Source organism: Cherax quadricarinatus, chromosome 80 (genome assembly GCF_038502225.1).
Source record: "Cherax quadricarinatus isolate ZL_2023a chromosome 80, ASM3850222v1, whole genome shotgun sequence".
In the NCBI taxonomy this organism is placed as follows: Eukaryota; Metazoa; Arthropoda; class Malacostraca; order Decapoda; family Parastacidae; genus Cherax; species Cherax quadricarinatus.
The window spans coordinates 4,416,744-4,433,567 of NC_091371.1; the positions used below are offsets into that span (position 1 = coordinate 4,416,744).

Below are 16,824 nucleotides of genomic sequence, written 5' to 3' on the forward strand. Positions count from 1 at the left end.
AACTGTGCAACAGTTGGGTAACACCCTAGTAAACTGCACAACAGTTGGGTAACACCCTAGTAAACTGCACAACAGTTGGGTAACACCCTAGTAAACTGCACAACAGTTGGGTAACACCCAAATAAACTGCACAACAGTTGGGTAACACTCTAGTAAACTGCACAACAGTTGGGTACCACCCTAGTAAACTACTCAACAGTTGGGTAACACCCTAGTAAATTGCACAACAGTTGGGTAACACCCTAGTAAACTAGTCAACAGTTGGGTAACATCCTAGTAAACTACTCAACAGTTGGGTAACATCCTAGTAAACTACTCAACAGTTGGGTAACACCCTAATAAACTGCACAACAGTTGGGTAACACCCTAGTAAACTACTCAACAGTTGGGTAACACCCTAATAAACTGTACAACAGTTGGGTAACACCCTAGTAAATTGTACAACAGTTGGGTAACACCCTAGTAAACTACTCAACAGTTGGGTAACACCCTAATAAACTGTACTACAGTTGGGTAACACCCTACTAAACTGTACAACAGTTGGGTAACCCCTAGTAAACTGTACAACAGTTGGGTAACACCCTAGTAAACTGCACAACAGTTGGGTAACACCCTAGTAAACTGTACAAGTTGGGTAATACCCTAATAAACTGCACTACAGTTGGGTAACACCCTGGTAAACTGTACAACAGTTGGGTAACACCCTAGTAAACTGCAGTACAGTTGGGTTACACCCTGGTAAACTGTACAACAGTTGGGTAACACCCTCGTAAACTACTCAACAGTTGGGTAATACCCTCGTAAACTACTCAACAGTTGGGTAACACCCTAGTAAACTGTACAACAGTTGGGTAACACCCTGACTAACTACCCTACAATGGATCATACACTGGCATATTTTCTCAGATTTTGTTTTGTTCACAAGTCTTCATTCTTTTCTTTTCCTCAACTGCTCCTTCACTCCTGCCATTTTTTCTTCATTTGTGTTTGTTTACTCATTAGGTGAAATAAAAGAAAATGTATGAAAATTTTATTAAAGCCCATTGATATGTTAGTCAAGGACCCCAATAGAAACAAGTCACTTTGACTTTTCTGGGTTATCCTATGTTACTATGCATGATAATTGTACTTATATAGACCTGTACCTAAATAAACTTACTGACTTACTATCTAGGCAGTGGCTGGTTTACTGATTAGGTCTGACTGGTAGACTTGCATATAAAACAGATTGAATGATAATTAAATGTACTGAAAATAAAAAGCTGAAATATAAGAAACGAGTGTGCTCTTGGCACAGCTCAACATCAGTGTAAGTTTGGGCACCTGTCTATAAATTTATTTAGGCATGGGTACACATAAGTGAATTCGTAGTTTGGAAGTTAAGAGGAGGTGCGGGATTACCAAAACTGTTGTCCAGAGGGCTGAGGAGGGGTTGTTGAGGTGGTTTGGACATGTAGAGAGAATGGAGCGAAACAGAATAACTTCAAGAATGTATCAGTCTGTAGTGGAAGGAAGGCGGGGTAGGGGTCGGCCTAAGAAAGGTTGCAGGGAGGGGGTTAAGGAGGTTTTGTGTGCGAGGGGCTTGGACTTCCAGCAGGATCACTTGGACAATGAAATATGGATCCCAGGTTACAACCTATACAGATGTGACAGAGTGAACAGGCAAAAGGGGGGGGTTGGCCTGTACATTGCAGAGTCACTTGTTTGCACAGAACTGCTTAATGCCTCAAATGACGTAGTGGAAGTTTTAGCAGTAAAGGTCGAGAACCAAAACCTAGTCATTGTGGTAGTCTACAAGCCTCCGGATGCAACATCCCAGCAATTCCAGGAACAGCTGTTAAAAATTGACCACTGTCTGGAAAATCTTCCAGCTCCTGCACCCAACATCTTGCTCCTGGGGGATTTCAACTTAACGCACCTAAAATGGAGGAATATAGCAAATAATATTGTTGCAGTAATAACACCAGGAGGCAGCTCTGATGAAAACTCACACTCACACGAGCTTTTAAATCTCTGCACAAAATTCAATTTAAACCAGCAAATAATAGAGCCTACTAGACTGGAGAATACACTAGACCTCATATTCACTAACAATGATGATCTGATAAGAAATGTCACCATATCAAAAACAATATACTCAGATCACAACATAATTGAGGTTCAGACATGTATGCGTGGAGCCCCAGACCGACAAAATGAGACTAGTCACGAGGGAGCATTCACCAAATTCAACTTCAATAACAAAAACAAAGTGGGACCAAGTAAACCAAGTCCTAACCGATATAAGCTGGGAAGATATACTAAGCAACACAGACCCAAACTTATGCCTAGAACAGATTAACTCGGTGGCACTCGATGTATGGACAAGGCTTATTCCTCTAAGAAAAAGGAGGAGTAGATGTAAAATAGAAAGAGACAGGCGCTCCCTTTACAGGCGACGGAAAAGAATAACAGAGCGGCTAAAAGAGGTCAATATATCTGAAATGCGCAGGGAGACACTGGTCAGAGAAATAGCAAGCATCGAACTTAAGCTAAAAGAATCCTTTAGGAGTCAGGAATCGCGGGAAGAACTAAAAGCTATAAATGAAATCGAAAGAAACCCAAAGTATTTCTTCTCCTATGCCAAATCAAAATCGAGAACAACGCCCAGTATTGGGCCCCTACTTAAACAAGATGGGTCCTACACAGATGACAGCAAGGAAATGAGTGAGCTACTCAAGTCCCAATATGACTCAGTTTTTAGCAAGCCGCTAACCAGACTGAGAGTCGAAGATCAAAATGAATTTTTTATGAGAGCCACAAAATTTGATTAACACAAGCCTATCCGATGTTATCCTGACGCCAAATGACTTCGAACAGGCGATAAATGACATGCCCATGCACTCTGCCCCAGGGCCAGACTCATGGAACTCTGTGTTCATCAAGAACTGCAAGAAGCCCCTATCACGAGCCTTTTCCATCCTATGGAGAGGGAGCATGGACACGGGGGTCGTCCCTCAGTTACTAAAAACAACAGACATAGCCCCACTCCACAAAGGGGGCAGTAAAGCAACAGCAAAGAACTACAGACCAATAGCACTAACATCCCATATCATAAAAATCTTTGAAAGGGTCCTAAGAAGCAAGATCACCACCCATCTAGAAACCCATCAGTTACACAACCCAGGGCAACATGGGTTTAGAACAGGTCGCTCCTGTCTGTCTCAACTATTGGATCACTATGACAAGGTCCTAAATGCACTAGAAGACAAAAAGAATGCAGATGTAATATATACAGACTTTGCAAAAGCCTTCGACAAGTGTGACCATGGCGTAATAGCGCACAAAATGCGCGCTAAAGGAATAACAGGAAAAGTCAGTCGATGGATCTATAATTTCCTCACTAACAGAACACAGAGAGTAGTCGTCAACAGAGTAAAGTCCGAGGCAGCTACGGTGAAAAGCTCTGTTCCACAAGGCACAGTACTAGCTCCCATCTTGTTCCTCATCCTCATATCCGACATAGACAAGGATGTCAGCCACAGCACCGTGTCTTCCTTTGCAGATGACACCCGAATCTGCATGACAGTGTCTTCCATTGCAGACACTGCAAGGCTCCAGGCGGACATCAACCAAATCTTTCAGTGGGCTGCAGAAAACAATATGAAGTTCAACGATGAGAAATTTCAATTACTCAGATATGGTAAACATGAGGAAATTAAATCTTCATCAGAGTACAAAACAAATTCTGGCCACAAAATAGAGCGAAACACCAACGTCAAAGACCTGGGAGTGATTATGTCGGAGGATCTCACCTTCAAGGACCATAACATTGTATCAATCGCATCTGCTAGAAAAATGACAGGATGGATAATGAGAACCTTCAAAACTAGGGAGGCCAAGCCCATGATGACACTCTTCAGGTCACTTGTTCTATCTAGGCTGGAATATTGCTGCACTCTAACAGCACCTTTCAAGGCAGGTGAAATTGCCGACCTAGAAAATGTACAGAGAACTTTCACGGCGCGCATAACGGAGATAAAACACCTCAATTACTGGGAGCGCTTGAGGTTTCTAAACCTGTATTCCCTGGAATGCAGGAGGGAGAGATACATGATTATATACACCTGGAAAATCCTAGAGGGACTAGTACCGAACTTGCACACGAAAATCACTCACTACGAAAGCAAAAGACTTGGCAGACGATGCACCATCCCCCCAATGAAAAGCAGGGGTGTCACTAGCACGTTAAGAGACCATACAATAAGTGTCAGGGGCCCGAGACTGTTCAACTGCCTCCCAGCACACATAAGGGGGATTACCAACAGACCCCTGGCAGTCTTCAAGCTGGCACTGGACAAGCACCTAAAGTCAGTTCCTGATCAGCCGGGCTGTGGCTCGTACGTTGGTTTGCGTGCAGCCAGCAGCAACAGCCTGGTTGATCAGGCGCTGATCCACCAGGAGGCCTGGTCACAGACCGGGCCGCGGGGGCATTGACCCCCGAAACTCTCTCCAGGTAAACTCCAGGCATGCGTGAGCTTGTTTGATAGGAGTAAATGGAGACAAATGGTTTTTAATACTTGATGTGCTGTTGGAGTGTGAGCAAAGTAACATTTATGAAGGGGTTCAGGGAAACCGGCAGGCCGGACTTGAGTCCTGGAGATGGAAAGTACAGTGACTGCACTCTGAAGGAGGGGTGTTAATGTTGCAGTTTAAAAACTGTAGTGTAAAGCACCCTTCTGGCAAGACAGTGATGGAGTGAATGATGGTGAAAGTTTTTCTTTTTCGGGACACCCTGCCTTGGTGGGAATTGGCCAGTGTGTTAATAAATAAAAATAAATACACGTAAGTACAATTATCCTCCATAGTTTAACTTACCTAGGATAACTCAGAAGTCAAAGTGACTTATTTCCACCGTGCTGCCTGTTCAATATCCTTGACATTACTACTGTTCATGAATGTAATATTAATAATCTCAATGGGATTATACAGTTCCTGGGGTAATGGGAGGCATTCAGGGTCGATCCAAAGAAAGGAGAACAATCCAAGTCCTTAGATCAAGAGCCCCTAACTGGCAACAAGGAACCTCCCTTGAAGGGCCAATAAGAGATACGTTGATTATCAAATGGTATACAATACCAAGAGATACTTTAATCAGGTTTGATTAAAGGTTGAGAATGACAGGTCCAAGTCGTTGAATAAAGAGCTCTCCACCAGCCTCAAGGCTCACCTCCCTTTAAGTGTCAAGAAAGACACAGCTAAGAGTTATACTGACATTACCAACTTCTGGTAGTTATCATTTAATTTACTGAAAATCAGTAGTATTACACTCGAGTTAATACTTTAAAAACGAAAGCGAGTAAGTTTCCCTACCTCTTATTAGAGACATAGTGATCAGCAGTGGCAGTGAAGCAGACAGTAGAGTAAAACTTTGTTATAAGCTTGAGAGCAGCGTCTCCCTCGCAGCCTCCTGTCAAACTCGCTTATTGGCATCATGTTCACCTACGTCAGTGGAGAACCATAGAACCACAAGAACGAGCATGTGTGCACAGTACACGGCTGGATCATTCTATAAAACCAATGTACAAAGCAAGACAAACAAGACAACATAGAAAACACAGAATCTCACTTTAGTAAACGTCTGGGAGAGTTGGGAGTTGCTCCAGCAATATGGCGTACAGTAAACAAAGCTATATTATACACATCTTCAAACTCTTATTTCACGACCTTTATTCATCTTCTACCTAAATTCTGTAACAAGATAACCATTCTCAGCAGCTTTACGTTATCACTGACGGTAATATCAAAGATAGAATAGGGTTGATTTTTTTCCCCATCTGTCTTGCCATTGATATCATAGAACTTTAAGTGAATTTTATTGACTTAAGACTCAGGGAGACTGACACCAGTCAGTCCATCTATCATAATTCCATCGTGAAGGAGGCGCCACGTCTATGTTGCATCCAACAAAATAAGCCGACGACTCCTGGATGTCACTACCGCCCGCCTCCGGCTGGGTTACAAGTATCTTTGGCAGGTTAAATCACCGCCACCAGATGTAGTTAGTTTAATGTTTATTATGCACCCTATACCCAATACAGAAGTACATAATGGGTCCAGGGATTGGGCCCTAATGTTTTGATAGCTGAACTAAGTACAAAGGTAATAAACTCACAAGGTAATGAATCCTGTGAGTAAAGTTACTTATCTTCCTGACAGGTATTCCTTGATCCATTGTAGTGCCTTCCCTGTTATCCCTGCTTGGTCCTCCAGTTTTTGCACAAATCTCTTGTGTGGAACTGTATCAATGCCTTCTTACAGTCCAAGAAAATGCAATCTACCCACCCCTCTCTCTTGTCTTACTGCTGCTGTCACCCTGTCATAAGTTTGTGACACAGGATTTCTCATCCCTGAGACTGTGTTGGCTGTTGGTGATAAGCTCATTCCTTTCTAGGTGTTCCACCACTCTTCTGATAATCTTCTCCATGACTTTGCATACATATCAGTGACACTGGTCTCTAGTTTAGTGCTTCATGTCTGTCTCCTTTTTTAAAAATTGAGACTACATTCACTGTCTTCCATGCCTCAGGTAATCTCCCTGTTTCAATAGATGTGTTGAATATTGTTGTTAGAGGTACACATAGTGCCTCTGCTCCCTCTCTCAGGACCCATAGAGAGATGTTATCCAGTCACATCGTCTTTGAGGTATCTAGCTCACTCAGCAGCCTCTTTGCTTCTTCCTTGGTTATTATTTTTATTTTTCATCACTAGCTAATGCCAACTACCTCCAATACTCTATACTTCTTTCTTACTGCTATTAATTGCTCATAATTTTAAATTACAAGTCAAATCTTACTCCAAATTAATAATATTCACTATTCTTACCTGTCCATTTAATTTTGTTTATCACTACTTGTTTTTTAGTCACTTTTCATTGTGTATGCAATTAGTGTATATTCCAATTACTTTTTTGCAAGTACCAAAACTATCTTTTGTTAGCTAGTACCAACTACCTCATTTTTTTTTTTTTACTTTTTATTGTGCAATAAACTGCTCAATTTATTTAATATTACAAATCAGATCTTACTCCTAAACCAATATTATTTCATAGTGACCATCTGTCCATTTAACTTTGTTTACCATTACTTAATTTTAGTCCCTTATATATTTTCTCCTTTATTTTAGCTTTATATAACTACCCTAGTTTATATATTCACAATTGTTAAAATAATCAAGGTGCTATTCTCAGGTGCTAAAGTAGAATAAGTTCACAATTTTGCCATTATATTCCAAAGCTCATTTATTTGATTACCACTTTATTGTTCACCACAACTTATATTAGTCCCTTTTATATTATAATTTTATACTATAATTCTAACTTTAAAGAATTACCTTTATAGTACTACCTACTATCATATTCCCAAGCTCCATTATTTGATCATCACTTTATTTGTATTAGTCCCTTTTATATTGTCTCCTTTATTTTAGCTTAAAAAAAAAAAAAAAAAAAAAAAAACTACCTTAGCTCATTATTTTACATTTGTTAAATAATTCAGGTGCTATTTTTTAGCTTAAGACTATTTACTTTGTTTTATACTTAATTCTAACTATAGATTCACTACAAATCTTATGATTACAAGCATTGATCCTGATACCAACCTCTTATTTAATGACTTAAATGAATCAAACAGTTACTGTAATTACTACACTGCAGAACAATCAAAGGCACTTCTCAGTGCCAACAACAACATAACTATCTTTAACTACAATATCAGATCTTTAAGCAAGCATTCTGATGACCTCATAGCATTACTAAATTCCTTACATGCCAATATGTCCATCATTACACTAACTGAAACCTGGCTAAAGCCTGATAGTACAGATGTCTATGCCATTCCTGGTTACACAGCCATACACAACTGTAGGCCAGACCAACAAGGGGGTGGCACAGCCATATACTACTCAGACCAACTAGAATGTATCACTAATACTTGCACAAGGGATGAACATGGGGAATATATAATAGCCAAATTCAAATCCAAATACCTACAAAAACCTCTCACATTGATAAACATCTACAGAGTTCCAAAGTCAAACATTAGCCAATTTAGTCAAAACCTAGGAAGTATGATAACTGATGCACGCATGAACAAAGATCACTTACTACTCTCAGGTGACTTCAATATAAATCTCCTGCAAGACCAGGACCCACACGTTACTGAATTCACAAACACAATGAGTAACTGTATGTTGCTACCAACAGTAACAAAACCTACAAGAGTTACAGAGACTAGTGTTTCCCTACTTGACCACATCTGGACCAACACCATATCCCCTTTAAAATCAGGCATAATTACAGATAATACCACAGACCACTACCCTATTTTCCTCATAACAACTCTTGGTAAACTACCCCAAGACACTACTAAAGTCACCTTCAGACTTCACAATGAGGCAGCCATTAATAACTTCACAACAGCAGTAGCAAACATTGACTGGCACACTGAGCTAGAAATCTATAGAGATATTGACGAATGTATTAATAATTTTATAAAAAAGACCCAATACCTCTATAACAAGCACTGCCCAAAAAAAACTAAACAGATGACAGCTAAGAGACTGAACAGTCCCTGGCTAACATCCAGCATTCTCAAATCCATAAATACAAAACACCAATATGAAAAACAGTACAGAATGGGTCACATAACCAGAGACCAAACAAAACGTTACTCGTCAATCCTAACCAGCCTGATAAGAAGGGAAAAAAATTGTATTATGAGAACAGATTATCCAACTTACAAGGTGATATAAAAAAGACCTGGAAAACCCTATCAGAAATTCTGGGAACAAAAAAGATATCACGAAATAGCGAAATAAAATTAGCAAAATCAGATGAACCCCAACTCCCACCAACAGAAACAGCAAACAGACTCAATGATTTCTTCTCCACTATAGGACAAAACCTTGCCAATAAAATCCCAAGCTCAGATACCCCACCAAATGACTACCTCACCGGCAACTACCCGAACACACCGTTCCTTGCTCCGACTAACCCATACGAAGTCTCCCTTATTATCAACGCACTAAAAAACAAGGCAGGAGATTTAAATACCTTACCACCCTTTATATACAAAAAAGTATCACAAGTGCTATCACCAATCATTGCAACACTCTTTAACAAATCCATTGAATCCTCCACCTTCCCTACAGTACTCAAAATAGCAAGGGTCACCCCGATCCACAAAGGAGGAGACCAAACAGAGTTGAATAACTATAGGCCAATATCCAACTTACACCCTCTCTCAAAAATCTTCGAAAAATTAATTCATAAACGAATCTACTCCTACCTTATCTCCCAAAACATACTCAACCCCTGCCAATTTGGATTCAGGCCTAATAAAAATACTAATGATGCTATTATACACATGCTAGAACATATATACACTGCAATAGAGAAAAAAGAAGTCCCACTGGGGATCTTCATTGACTTACGTAAAGCTTTTGATACAGTTGACCATGACTTGCTCCACGTAAAATTGTCACACTATGGTATAAGAGGGCACTCCCTCAACTACCTCAAGTCATACCTCAGCAACAGAAGCCAATATGTGTACGCAAATGGGGCAAACTCTTCTGCACAACCAATTACAGTTGGTGTCCCACAGGGAAGTGTCCTTGGCCCTCTTCTCTTTCTCCTAAACATAAATGACCTACCAAATGCTTCGCAATTACTCAAACCCACACTGTTTGCAGATGACACTACATACGTCTTCTCCCACCCGAGCCCAGTCACGCTAGCCAATACTGTAAATACCGAATTACAGAAAATATCTACCTGGATGAGGACTAACAAACTTACACTAAACATTGACAAAACCTACTTCATTCAGTTTGGTAACAGAGCTACAGATGTCCCTCTTAACATAATGATAAATGGATCACCTATCACAAAGCTAACAGAGGGAAAATTCTTAGGAATCCACCTTGATAATAGACTCAAATTTCATACACATATACAACAAATTTCTAAGAAAATTTCCAAGACTGTAGGCATACTATCAAAGATACGGTACTATGCTCCACAGTCAGCCCTCCTGGCCCTATATCACTCTCTTATTTACCCCTATCTCACCTATGGAATTTGTGCATGGGGCTCAACAACAATTAACCATCTCAGACCACTAATTACCCAACAAAAGGCTGCAGTTAGAATGATAACAAATTCTCACTACAGGCAGCACACTCCACCAATATTCAATACACTAAACCTACTCACCATACAAAACATCCATACTTATTACTGCACCTATTACATACATAGAACACTTAACTCTGATATTAACCCTCCCCTCAAACATCTCCTTGCCAACCTCAACAGAACACATGACCATAACACAAGGCACAGATCACTCTTTGATGTTCCTCGTGTCCATCTCACACTATGCAAAAACTCAATGCACATAAAAGGCCCTAAAATCTGGAATTCATTACCTGTAAATATAAAAGAAACACTACCTGTTTATAAATTCAAGTCTCTTCTCAAAGATCACTTACTCACCCAAAACCAAATAAATACTGAATAACTGAACCTTATAAATTGTATATCTTAAATGTTTCTCACAATTATATCACATAAATGTTAAACCTAAAACCCAATCTAACTTTATTATTTTTTAAACACACTACCTAACAGAATACTCCATATGACTGAATGTACAGCAATGCATGCAACCATATGACCTGTCTTTGTAATACTCACTTGTGCTTTATAGTAATCTGTTTACATTAATGTTTTATCACTGATTTCATCATTGCTTAGTTAATCTTAAGTTAATTTTAAGCCAGCCCGTAATGCTATGCATAGTATAAGTGGCTTTGGCATGCTGCTCTTATCTGTATTTTTTTGTACCTCTGTATGTGTGCTCAAATTGTTAATAAATAAATAAATAAATGTATTGTGTCCAGCACTTGGTGATGTACTCCACCTCTCCGTCTTTCTGGAGTCCCTTCTGTCTGATCTGTGAACACCTCCTTGAATCTCATGTTGAGTTCCTTGCATACTTTGCGGTCGTTTCTTGTGATCTCTCCTCCTTCCTTCCTTCCTTAGCCTGATTACCTGGTCCTTGACTGTTGTTTTCCTTCTGATGTGGCTGTACAACAACTTCAGGTTAGATTTGGCTTTCGCTGCTATGTCATTTTCATAGTCATTGAGCATCCCTTCTTACCTGTGTATATTCATTTCTGGCTCTACGACTGCTCTCCTTATTCTCCTGGGTCCTTTGCCTTCTATACTTCTTCCATTCCCTAGCACACTTGGTTTTTGCCTCCCTGCACCTTTGGGTGAACCATGGGCTCATCCTGGCTTTTTCATTATTCCTGTTACCCTTGGGTATAAACCTCTCCTCAGCTTCCTGAATATTGTTGTCACATATTCCATCATCTCATTTACTGACTTCCCTGCCAGTTCTGTCCCATTATGATAATCTATGTAACTGGATTTGTGTATACCTGAATAAAACTGTACTTCTGCTGATTTTTCACATTACTGTTATTTATGGAAGCGATTACATAAATTTCAAAACAATTGCTTCCTTTCATATTTTCAGTCATTTTTCTTTAAATGACAAGAACTTTTGAAAGTGGATATCAGAAGAAAATAAGGTTTCGTTATGCATCTTGGTAACATTCTTGTTAAGTTTAGTTGTTATAAAACCTTATTCTGTTAACATTTGCCATTATTATTATTATTACATTCATGGGGAGTGCTAAACCCACAAGGGTCATGCAGTACTTGGGAAGATGGATGGCATTTGGCCTTAATTCAAGGAACTGGAGCACAGGTTCAATTTCTTAGATCAATTAATGCTTTTCAAATAGGGCCTCTCCAACTTCCCATAGACTAAGGCCTTGCCATGTCTAAATATGGCTTTGCATCAGAAACTTGGCTAAGCTGAAACCAGCCAGTACCACTGAGACTAATGATGGTGAAAAGGATTCCTTGAGAATGCCATGTCTACACAGCAGAAACAGGCAGAACCATGTACAAACTAGTTTAATCTGTTGGTCCGTGGTATGAACAACGCATGTGTGCAACATCGCAGCATACATGATAACAAGGGAGGGAGAACAAAACCATTCCTCAAAGGAAATGATTTACTTTGACACCAATGCTATATTTAGATAAATATTTTATGTATATTACAGAATAAAAAATGAATGACAATATAAACTATCCATTTCTAGTAAACCCTCAATATAACGAATTAATAGGAGATACTGTGAGTATCTGTTAAATCAGAATAACACAAATAGCAAAAAAAATAAATAAATAAATAAATTAAGTACTCTACCATATACTTAGTATAGTGCTGTGTACAGTATTATACTTAGTACAGTACTGTACACACATTTACAGATATACCATAATAAACACTGAAAATATGTAAAGGAATTAAAAAATACAATTCACCAAGTGAATTTTACCCATTATTTCAAGTCTGTTATATTGAGGGTTACACTATACAGTGGACCCCCGCTTAACGATCACCTCCCAATGCGACCAATTATGTAAGTGTATTTATGTAAGTGCATTTGTACGTGTATGTTTGGGGGTCTGAAATGGACTAACCTACTTCACAATATTCCTTATGGGAACAAATTCGGTCAGTACTGGCACCTGAACATACTTCTGGAATGAAAAAATATCGTTAACCGGGGATCCACTGTATATGCCTTCACTTTAAATTATGAAATTTAATCCCATTTGGATTTCTTCTTGGTAAGATGTTGTGTACCATCCTCTGCTATTGCAACGTATGTTTTGGTCTCATGTTGCTGAGACTTCATATATGCTAAGTATGCAGTGCTGCATAAAATTGCTACCACACCAAAGGACATAATTGCCAAGTTCTGAAACAAAAAATTAACATTAATTTTGGTAAACATTCTTTTTGTTATAAATACATTTTTTTATAATAAAGGCAAAAAGTAAGGGTTTGACCTCGTGCAGAGTAACATTTTCATATCTGGACATGCCCAAAAATGCATCCAAATAACCCTACCTCCTATGCACATCACTGCATAGGAGGTAGGGTTTGTTTTATTTTGTTTTATTTTGTTTGTTTGTTTTATTTTACAGTACATATGTATACTGACAATGTAATAAAGACATGGGTAATGCTCGAACATTTTATTATGAAGTGCTTCTACCACTTGGTACTCTGTTAGACCAATACAGGGCATCTGGACAATAATTATGGCTGTCACAACACCTCGATTCCAGCACAGGAGTTTGTACTGTCCCATGTAGGGTCCCGCTTTACAGAGTTTTGCCTTATGGCGTTCTGCTAAGACGGACATTTCAAATTATGACCAAAAACTCGCTATACACGTCCCCCCACCTGACTTTCTAATACAGTCACCGCACCCCACCCAGTTTGTTTACATTCTCCATGAGCTCCGTGAGCACCACATCTCTCCATTATGTCTGGAAACTTTCCAAAATTTCAGGTTTTTCATGTTTTATATATACTCTGATAATTATACTAATGTGTACCTGTAACTAAATAAACCTAAACACTGTGCTGGAGTGTAGGCACACATTAAAATCACTAAGAGTGTCTTATTAGTCTTGATGATGCCATATTAATAATAATACACAACAATAATCACTCTGAGGCACATTAAATGTCATATATTATGTTAATATAAGCATTTTCATTAATCCATCTATGATATTTTTTCAAAATTATATAATAAACATGCTACGTAAAATATAAACATGATAAATACACCTCACAATAAAATAAAGTAACATAAATATGAGCTGTTACATGTAGATGAACATGTACGAACCAAAACCAGACACGTTCATCTGCTTGTTTACATACTACACATCTCTCTCCCCTCTCATTTACTCATTCTCTCTCTCTCGTTTATTCATTTTACCTCGTTTATTCACCTCTCACCCTACATTAAGACTACAAATATTTTATGGTAAGTAATGAGTGCACTGTATATGCATTTTATCGTTCTAGGGTTCTTTAAATGTCGTAGTACTATATTACATGTGGGTGGAGCAGGTGGCCTGGCCTGGTTGGCTACCATACCTCCTACATCTGACTTCCTACAAATAAATACAGTGGACTCCCGGTTTACAATCAGCTCCCAATGCGACCAATTATGTAAGTGTATTTATGTAAGTGTGTTTGTATGTGTATGTTTGGGGGTCTGAAATGGACTAATCTAATTCACAATATTCCTTATGGGAACAAATTCGGTCAGTACTGGCACCTGAACATACTTCTGGAATGAAATAATATTGTAACCCGGGGGTCTACTGTACTAGTCACCTCTAACCCTACATTAAGACTACAAATACTTTAAGGTAAGTAATGAGTATATTAACCCTTAAATGGTCCAAACGTATATATACGTTTTTTCAACATCTGAAAGTATGTAAAAAAATATAGATCTTCTTTTTTGTTTTACATTTGAAAACGTGCAAAAAAACTTTTACCTACATTTTTTTTTTTTGTTATACATGTATTTGAAAATATGTAAAAAAAGTAGATCTACTTTTGTAGCACTACGAATTTGAACGTCGATCTGTTTGGACCGTTTAAGGGTTAAGAACATAAGAAAGAAGGAACATTGCAGCAAGCCTACTGGGCCATGAGAGGCAAGTCCAGGTCTCCCACTGGCTTAAGCCAATACCTTAACCTGTTGTGTGTGTGTATTTTACTTTTTATTGTTGTTAATACCTAGTTCTATTGCTAACTTATATTAGTGTAAACTTGTTGTATGGCATTTATATGCATTTATAAGTGGAAAAAATGGCGTTCTGCTTTCTGGCGATGTCCGCTCTTCAGCGGTAGCCTGGAACGTAACCTGCCATATAAGTGGGGCCCTAACGTATACATGAGAGAAATGGCAACAAGTCTGGAGCAATGCCTTGGAGAGCATAAATATACCCATAGCACTGATTCACTGTAGTTCACATGGCCATCTGATGAAGGGAGTGGCCTGGCTCACAAGAAAAGAAACCAGTCTGCAGAAAAGGCATTGCCTTGAATCAGCACAGATCACCATTTCTGACATTTTAAGTCCAGTAGCTTCAACATAGATTTCCTGGCCAACTTGATGCTACCCTGACAAGACACCATGATCAGGTGATTTGACTAACATATTACTGACCTTAAGTCTCCTGCACCTATCATCTCTTCTATATACAGTAACTATTCTTTTTCATGCCATGTATTAGACTAACAAAGCTCCCAGTGAGTGAAAATTTTCTTAATAAAATGCTATCATCTTCATACATATCTGAATCAGTGTTCAGATGATATGGAATTATTGATGCTGTAAGGGAGTAGTTTCATCAAACTATGCTACATTACCTCAGAATCTCTCTCGGGAAAAATTACTGTCAGTGATAAGCATCCATGAGATATAGAACTTGTCACAAGGTAATAAACTGACAATGTTAGAAAACCTGTACTAACATATATGTCTAGTGCAAATGGTTGCCCTAGGACAAGTATATACAAGTTAGCATGTGAAAAAATATATTACTATATACACAGTAATTTAGAGGGGACTATGAAAGTAAAGGCTTGATTAATCTTCAATAAGCAGAGGTTTGTAATGGCTATTGAATCAAAAGCTTCAAATGATTACTGTATGGGTATATTCATTAATAAAAAGTAGCCTTTCCTAATTTATTATTGATAGGAAAAATATTTTACTAAATACAGATGAAACAAAAACTATAACTGCTATAAACCTATCCTTAAGCAATAAATATTCATTACCATACAAAGCTATATGTCATTTACAAAAACTATAAGATCCCCTATACAGCCCACCAGGGACAAAATCAGTTATAATATTCAAATTCTATCATTTTAAATCAACTGAATTATGCCATATATGGTATAAGTTTCACAAGAAGATAACTTACAGGTTTAACATACAATTCAAAGTTAACAGCTTTGAAAACACTTGTGGTTCGGATAGATTTAATGCCATCTCCACTTGTATGAGCAGCTGTGCTTGTCTGTGTGTTGTGCACATCCTTCTGTGTGCTATTGCTGCTCCCCATCTCTTAAATCTGGGGATATGGGGAAATTACAGAAATACCAGATAACAAATATATATATAAAATATTTGTTGGAAAAATATAAAAAGGGGAATAGATCATTAACAGAGTTGATATTAAAATACTGTACACTGAAAATATGGCTGTAAAATTTAACAAATATAATAAAGTAAAATGAATAGGTATTCTTTTTACTTAACTATTATATTTGTACTGCACTTACCAAATGTTTATTCTTGGCCATAAGTAAAATTTACTTTTTTCTCATACAAGTGCGTGGGCCGGGGGGACTGGTTGGCGCAGACCTCAGGTAAACTGCCTCAGAGATTCTGCAGATTCAGGCAAAATGGGGGAAAAAAAAGACTAACTTTTATCAGTGAAAATTTCTTTGCAACCTACTGAACAATTACATACATCATGTAAATTTTATTTTTTTATATGCAACACATTCAAATATTGTATACTGTATTGCTGCATGAAACTGCTTAGTGGTCATTTAGATATCAATAGTGAGCAGTGACACAAACGAGGTAGCTGTCCCGTTTCAACTGCAAGAATGAATTCAGTCTATTACACTACATGAACACAGACAACTTTTGAATTCCTCTGATTGCTTTTTATCCTCCTCCTAGTTATGGAGTTGCAAGTTGAACTATACTGTACTCTTATTACAGGTTTTAGTGATGTCAAATTTTGATCATGACAAAAATCTACTAGAAGTCAAGAGGAACAACCTTATACAGTCC

At 38.3% G+C, this 16,824-nt stretch overlaps 2 protein-coding genes across 5 annotated transcripts in view; both read right to left on the minus strand.

Moving 5' to 3' along the window:
• Window positions 1–5,955, minus strand: part of LOC128702297 (tigger transposable element-derived protein 6) — a 47,463-nt gene extending 41,508 nt beyond the window's left edge. For 2 of the 4 annotated variants that reach the window (XM_053796478.2, XM_053796477.2), the window contains exon 1: window positions 5,353–5,597. The gene's annotated coding sequence lies outside the window, so the exon portion shown is untranslated. The other 2 variants (XM_070102078.1, XM_070102076.1) reach the window with 2 other exon arrangements.
• A 6,163-nt stretch (window positions 5,956–12,118) lies between these two features.
• On the minus strand, window positions 12,119–16,460 carry LOC128702298 (small integral membrane protein 8). Its single transcript, XM_053796480.2, has 3 exons — window positions 16,302–16,460; window positions 15,941–16,090; window positions 12,119–12,888 (listed from the first exon to the last, which is right to left on the minus strand). The coding sequence occupies exons 2-3, from the start codon at window positions 16,079–16,081 to the stop codon at window positions 12,733–12,735; spliced, it is 297 nt and encodes a 98-aa protein (XP_053652455.2). The 5' UTR covers window positions 16,082–16,090; window positions 16,302–16,460; the 3' UTR covers window positions 12,119–12,732.
• Between the last annotated feature and the right edge of the window lie 364 nt (window positions 16,461–16,824).

Bases quoted from the DNA above. Each gene is read 5' to 3' on its own strand.
- LOC128702298 (XM_053796480.2), bottom strand. From the start codon at position 16,081: ATGGGGAGCAGCAATAGCACACAGAAGGATGTGCACAACACACAGACA. The intron at 12,889-15,940 runs GTAAGTTATCTT...TTTTTGTTTCAG, and splicing joins TTGAATTGTATGTTAAACCT to AACTTGGCAATTATGTCCTT.